Raw genomic sequence first — 7,395 nt, 5'->3', positions numbered from 1 at the left:
ATCTTAAAGAGGTATGGACGAGCCAAGGAATACCTGTGTCATCTGATTACAATAATAGAAATTCTGCTGAAAGGCTTAGGAAGATTAACAATATTAACCTTGCTGTCTCATTTATCCCATATTCTTTGATAAGCAGAACTTCAGTAATCCAGTGATGGTATCTCTAAGATATTGTCATTATTTTCACTTGAAAATAAATGTTACATATTATTCAGAATAATGTCTTCACTACACATGATGCTTTACAAGAAGAATCTCTTCATTAAAAGTGACATGCTTTTGCCTTAGACAAAGTTGAAATGCAATACATAAAAGGAGAAGACAGAACAGGAGAACAGCTCAATGTGTTAATTGCAGAGCTTTAATGTTTGGACTGTGGAGTGACAATCACTGCAGAAGTAATTGTGACATCCAAGAGCTTGCTGCATGTCAGGCTGAAGCTGTTGCTCAAACAAGACAGCAAATGGAAATGATTGGCATAGATCCTATTTACAGTATGGGCAAAATGTGCAAGAAAAAGAAGGTTGTAATGTTGTTTTCTAAAAGGAGGTCATCAAACCATGAAAATTTGGGACAAGTAATAGCATCTCTGATCAGTTAACAAAAAAGCAAAAACAAATAAATTGGAGCTGATGGAAAGTCATCTACCTGGCTTGTGACACGTGGGATTTCTGTAGATCGAGTCAGTTTGGATCAGATTGTGAACTGAAGAGGATAAACAGCATCAGCAGCATACCAGATTTATGCATAACAGCACTTGCTTTGGTATGCCTGTAGAAAGATACTCAAGACTGTATGGCACATGGGATTCAGTAGCAGTGAGGATCCCCTTGACTCTTGTCACTGAGCCATTGAGATGTTAACAGTGGCATCCCATAATAGTTTGATCTGTAGAAGCAAAATGGTGAGCTGTTGCGATATGTAAATGTTATCAGGAAGTGCATGCTCAGGAGGCGCATGCAATATATTAAGCATGTATGTTAGCTGTGATACCCCTGCAATAACAGTGGATGCACTGAATAATGCACCCGAATCTTCACGATTCCATATCAGCAGAACTGTTTTATTCATTTATTATCAGTCATTCACCCTGCTTTAGATATATAAACTTTTTTATTTTATTGGCAAAAATTAACCTGGCTTTTATTTTATGCAAAACTCTAGCTGAGATCTAATGCTGTTGGAAAAGAATCTGTGTGAACTTGCTTAAATAAATTCAGCCTGTTTACCTACTGTTGAGTTTGCAGATTTGCTCCCAGTGAACATCAGTTGATCTCGGTGTCTGAGAGCATTCTGTTTTCAGATCACATCATAAGCTTCACTGTTACTCTTCTGGCATTCTACAGACAGTGACTCATGGGACTGTGTGTACTGTTACAGTAATCCAGAACCATATCCCATTCTGCATCTATCCACATGTCACCTCTGACTGGCTCCATCCAGCTCCTTCGGTTTTAGATTGGTAAAAAAAAGTCTGAACGGTCCCATATCTGTCAGCCTTTACTAGTGGGAGAGATGCTCTAGTCTCTTAACTGTCTTCATGGCCTTATGTTGGACTCTTTCCAATTACTCCATACTCAGGAACCCCTACAGGAACACAGCGCCAGCACTGCTGGATAGAAGGGATCACCTCCGAGCTGCTGGCAGTCTTTGCTCAATGCAGCCCAGGATTCCATTAGCCTTCTTTGCAGCAAGGGCACGCTGCTGGCTCGCGTTCAACTTTTTGTCTCTCAGTGCCTCAGTGGCTTTTTCTGCCAAGTTGCTTTCTGACATGGCAACTGCCTGGATGTACATTTGCATGGGGTTGTTCTCCCCCACAGACAGGACTCTGCACTACTTGTTCCACTCATTAAACCTCAGGTTCCTGTCAGCCCAGCCTTGAGTAAAGTAAAGGCCTTGAGTACGCCATAGGTTCCTGGCCTCCAACTGGATCATACTCACCACCTTTGAGCCCTTTCAGCTAGTTTTCTGTACATCTCACTTTCTGCTCATACAGCCCATACATCAGCAGCTTATCTATGTGTTCTTCCCACATCTACCAGGCCAGTCATTACATTATAGAAGATTATCAAGTGGATCAAGCAGAACTTCCTCTTGGTCAAATTCTGTTGGCTATTCCTGATGATTTTCTTGTTAGTACATTTAAAAACTGTAGCACTCCTATTACTATAAAGTTAAGTTTTAATACTGAAAGTTCAGCTAAAATTGCTGAGGGATGCCAGATTACAAATCTGGACCCAGCATTGCTCTGTGAAAGGCATAGTGAAACAGCATGTTTATGCAAATGTTGCAGTAATTGAAAGATCCACTGAACTTAAAAACATCCAGAATTATTACATCTGCCATCTTCAAACGGATCCTCTGCTAAATGCTTTAGAAGATACTTGCTGATTCTTTTAGCAATATATGGGAATTACATGGACTGGGCCTGAATTATATAAACTTTAAGCTCTTGTTTGTGAAATGAGGCACAAGGCACTACTGGGTTTGTTTAGGTCTGGTCAAGCTATAGAACCCTAGTACCTGAGATGGTACTAGGAATCACAGAATCAGACACAGGTGGCATTAAAAGGCAGTGCTGTATCATAGCAGTGACCTTCAACAGCATTTCTGAGACCTAGGACAAATGTCATAGGATCAGTGGGAACTAGTTAAATGCGTAGCAAGATGTCAGGCTCTGAGCAGCTTTGTTGTTGCATGGTTTCCATCTGCATTTATACTTGAGGTGGGCTGAGGGAGGAGAAAAAAAAAAAAAAAAAAAAAAAAAAGCTCAGGCTTTTCATTACAGTCTTTGCCACAAAAAATTTGAAAATGTAGGTTCTCAATGAGTCTATCTTCCAAGAGCTGAAAATCATGTATTCCTGTCACATGCCTTTGTCCTGCAGATATTTCAGGGTATTTCTCGCTTGCTTGCTGTCTTCCTTTCTTTCTTTCTAGCTTGGCTTCTTGCTTGCTTTCTCATTTGCTGTCTTGCTTTCTTTTTTTTTCACTTGCTTTCTTTCCTGCTTGCTTGCTTGCTTGCTTTTGCTCTTTCTCTCATTCTTTTCCTTCCTTCGTTCCTTTCTCCTTTCCTTCCTTCTATTTCTTGGGAAACTTCTTAATGTTTGGAATGTATGCAGTTTTATATATGTCGTGTAGCACATATGTGACTGCATCATCCTCTTTATTTAATAGGAGAGGAAGGGAAATAGTTGTTTTGCACTAACTTCATTTTGTGACAATCTAGGACAAGGAAATGTATAAAACAGTACTGCGATAATATTTTGTTTCACAGAATCACAGAATGGCCAGGGTTGGAAGGGACCTCAAGGATCATGAATCTCCAACCCCCTGCCACATGCAGGGCCACCAACCTCCCCATTTAATACTAGACCAGGCTGCCCAGGGCCCCATCCAACCTGGCCTTGAACACTTCCAGCAACAGGTCATGTTCCCTTATATATTCCTTAAGTTCGTTACATCTGCAGCATTTACTTTTGAAACTATCAATATGCTTGATTTTAAAACTTCAGCAGCACTATGTAGAAACCTACTCCCCAAGGATCATGGCATTCTACCTGGAAAATGAAGAGCACTTTTTTTTTTTTTTTTTTTTTTCCTTTCTTTTTGGTCTGCCTACTAGCTGAGGATATCCAAATACTGTGAAAGTTACTAATTGCTTTGAATGCCATGTCAATAATGTATGGATAAATGCTATACTGTAATATAGATCAGCTTGAGGAGAATTGCATCACATCAGGAAAAACCAGCACAATTTGATATCACACTTCTGGACAAAGTAGAGCAAGGAAGTGTAGAGCACTATCGAACGATTACTAAATGGAAACAGCAGCCTTTGTCATCTGATGCTTGGTGATTGCTGCATTAGACCTTAACTGTGTGGGTTAAACAACTTGCCAGTATTGAGTGATTCCAATGCTATGTGTTTCCGTGGTTGTCAGTTAAATTGTTGCCTGCAATAATGTGATGTGTTGTTAGTAAAATGCTTTAAATGCTACCCTAAAGGGAGGGCAATTTAAACAAGGCTTTTCTTCTTCCATGTTTCATCTGCCAAGCCCGGTAATTTTTATAAGGTGCAGGAGAGTGGCCAAGAAAACTAAAAAATGTATATATACATTAATATGTATGTGTGTGTAAGTATGTACATCTAAATTATGGGGGGAAGAATGCTTAAAAAGCATATTCATGAAATAAGGCAAGCAGAGTGAATGTGGTGAAAAGTTTGCAATTTTACTGGATGCTGAAGATATTAGTTGGTATTCGAACAAGACAAAACTATAATGTCATCACTGCCTTGGAAAAAGGTGCTGACAGCCTACATAAGCAAACATTTATCTCTCCCATCAGATCTTAAGCCAGTGTGTTTGTCGGGGAGTGCTGTAGGAGTTCGGCTGGGATTCCAGGAAGATCTGGTGTCCCTGCTTTGTGAAACATAACCCCCAGCATGCAGAAAGAATATGTCTTAAATAACTGTTTCATAAACTGCACATCTCCTTCTGAATCCAACACCACATCAGATAGGTCTGTTGTCAGAAGGAAGCATCTGAGGAAGGGTCTCCACCAGGCTCCAGCTGCTGCAGCCTTACCTTAGGTTCACAGGATTTTGATCTTTTCTGATACGTAGAGTTTGGTAGCTCCTTACTCTAATAACAGCAGGCTTCAAAAATAAATGTGAAGTGAGAACGTGCCTAAAGTTCTGATCCTGAGCCAGTTGGATTCTATGGGAAAACTCCTGCTGACTTTCTTTTGCGTAGGTCCAAAGCTTTAATGCTATTCTTTTTAGCCATGTCATGTCAAGATCCTGAGGGCATTGATACACCCTTGTGGCCCAGAAAGGCTTACCCTATACTGTGGGAGTCCAACTTTTTGGCTTTCCTGGGCCTTGTTCATTGAACAGGCCACATATAAAATATACAATAAACTTAATCTATATAAGTAACAAAACTTATTTGTTTGTTTGTTTGTTTGTTTGTTTGTTTATTATTAAAACATAAAAACCAGGGAGCAACAAAAACATAAAACTAGGGGGATGTTTGTTTTTGTGAAACTAATGCATTAGGCTGATTCAATGGAAGTTGGTGCCATTCCTGGTGAGTTCTCAAGGAGTTCATCAGAGATTTTTGATGAAATATTACTGTTCCTGTACTTCATCCTTGACAGTAACTGCTCACAAAAGTACTGTGAAAAAGTGATGACATGGATAAGGCGTGACTGTGAAGCAAGGGATATTCTTCTCTGTTAAAAGAGGTCTTATGAAAGTCTGTTTAAGAGACATGACCAAAAGTTTCTTTGAGTTGAAAATCTGATTCCAACTCTATAGACTCCATGTAAAAATTTTCAAGTAATTTTGACTGAGAATGGAGTTGCAAATATTAAAAAAAAATATGATTTTTAAAATTCCTTTCTCAAAATAGAAAACAAGGCTGCATATTTTTCACTGTTTGTAAGACTGTGTTTAGCCAGTATCAAAATACATGAGATTATTTGCTATAACTTCACCTTGTCATGATAAGAATTTCATTTCAGATGTTGTTGCATGAAACATAGCACAGATAAGGTGATTTTCACGTTGAAGACTCACATTAACTCATTTAAATGAGTGGACAAGTCCACCAAAAATGATAAATCTGTGAGCCATTCTTAATCTTCACATTCTGGCACAAATTTTCCTTTTGATGCAGCCATACTTATAATAAACTCCTCCAATTAGAGGTGATTCAGTCCCCTTGACTTTATGAAATTCACAGCTTTGATGACATTATCCATTTTTAAAGCTTTTGCACATAATTTTTCTTGATTTCTAATGCAGTGATATTTCATAAAATGTGGGTTACCACTGGTAGTTGCATCATTTTCTATTAATTTTACATGTCCCTCCTTTTTCCCAACCATCACTGTGGCACCATCAGTAGCTACATCAGATAGGTTGACAAAGGATATAGAAAATTGTTTTTTCCTTTTTGCTGCTTCATACAAATCAAGAGATTTAGTTGTGTATTTCACTGGCATCAAAGAATGCGTTTCTTTAGTGGCATTATATTCATTATCAATACTGCTAATGAAAATGGCAAGTCGAGCCGTGTTTGCAGCATCAATACTTTCAGCTATCACCACTGCATAAAATTTGAAATTAGCAACTTTCCAACATTTTTTTTTCAGTCGATTTCCCTTTTTTCTTCATTTCATCTGACTATAGTTCAGTGAGACAAACTGTTTTCAGAAAAATCAATTTTTTTTTTTTAATCAGGGCATATTATGTCTGCCATGTTTTCCATACATTGCTTAACAAACTCACTATTATGAAATAGTTTTGATTTTTTTTGCAATCAGATTTGCTATCACGTAACTAGTGTTTTTAACAGAGTCCACTTGAGTTTTCAACAGAGTCCAACTTGAGTTTTTTCTTGCTTATGCAGACTTTGTCTCTGAATAAAGAATAAAATTTAAGCTAATTTCAGAACGCTGCCATTAGCAGCATTTTAGTGCTATTTCTGAACCTTCTGCAAGGTATTTTGAACAAAACTTTTTATTTTATTCTTACATTGCAAGCTTTCTTGAAAACTATTTACTGATCCTGTTGGTAACTTTCTTTCGGCTATATCGAAAATGAAGGGGAGCTTTTCTCTTGCAGGAACAAAGCAGGTTATATAACTCATAAAAGCCCATTCGATTCCCGTTAATCTCAGCAACCTCTCTCTGTCCCGACAGGCGTGGTGCGCCAAGTGAGACCCATTGTTGGACCTTTCCATGCCATCCTGAAACTGGAGATGAACTATGTCATGGGTGGAGTGGTATCTCATCGTAACATTGTCAACGTTCACATCTTCGTCTCCGAGTACTGGTTCTGAGAGAGCTTTTAAGGTCCCAGACAAGCAAGCTGCTCCAACCTAAGTCATTACAACAAACTACTATGTCATATACTTGTTTGCAAAACCCGGTAGAGGTTTTTGCTGTTGTTGTTTTATTTTTAAATATTTGTTTCTTGGTTTAAGCAAAATAACAAGCTGTTATGGTGATTAGACATAGAGTGGGGCAAATTAAGTGAGCTGATTTAGTTGTGTGTATAAATAAGTAGTGTGTGAAAGTGCTCAGCTGCCTAGTGACATTTAAGACTTTTCTAAATGTTTATGCAGACTTAACTATTGCTCCTTGGCCTGATAACCAGAGCGACCGAGGATGTGGAACAAACTACGTATCAGAGTTCACTGGGATGAATATATGGTATCTTTGGATGGAAGAAGTTCGGTAAGGATTAGTTATTTCAGCTCCACATAAATTACTTTGAAGGAGTTAGACTGTCAGAAAGTGTAAAAATATTCACTTTTGGGCTCCAGTAGAGTAATTCTGAATGGACACCCCAAATTACTAATCATTTCTGAAATGTTTAATCTACAT

The 7,395-nt window shown here is 38.4% G+C and overlaps 1 protein-coding gene across 1 annotated transcript in view; it reads left to right on the top strand.

Annotated features, from left to right (window-relative positions):
- FBLN1 (fibulin 1) overlaps window positions 1–6,848 on the top strand; it is a gene marked incomplete at both ends in the record, with an annotated part of 82,197 nt that extends 75,349 nt beyond the window's left edge. The window contains 1 exon segment of the mRNA XM_079549567.1: window positions 6,709–6,848. Coding sequence (XP_079405693.1) covers window positions 6,709–6,848 — 140 coding nt within the window.
- Window positions 6,849–7,395: the final 547 nt, after the last annotated feature.

This window comes from Tetrao urogallus, assembly GCF_951394365.1.
Source record: "Tetrao urogallus genome assembly, chromosome: 1".
In the NCBI taxonomy this organism is placed as follows: Eukaryota; Metazoa; Chordata; class Aves; order Galliformes; family Phasianidae; genus Tetrao; species Tetrao urogallus.
Note: the sequence above shows the minus strand (reverse complement) of the source record. Positions and strands in the feature narration are given on the sequence as shown.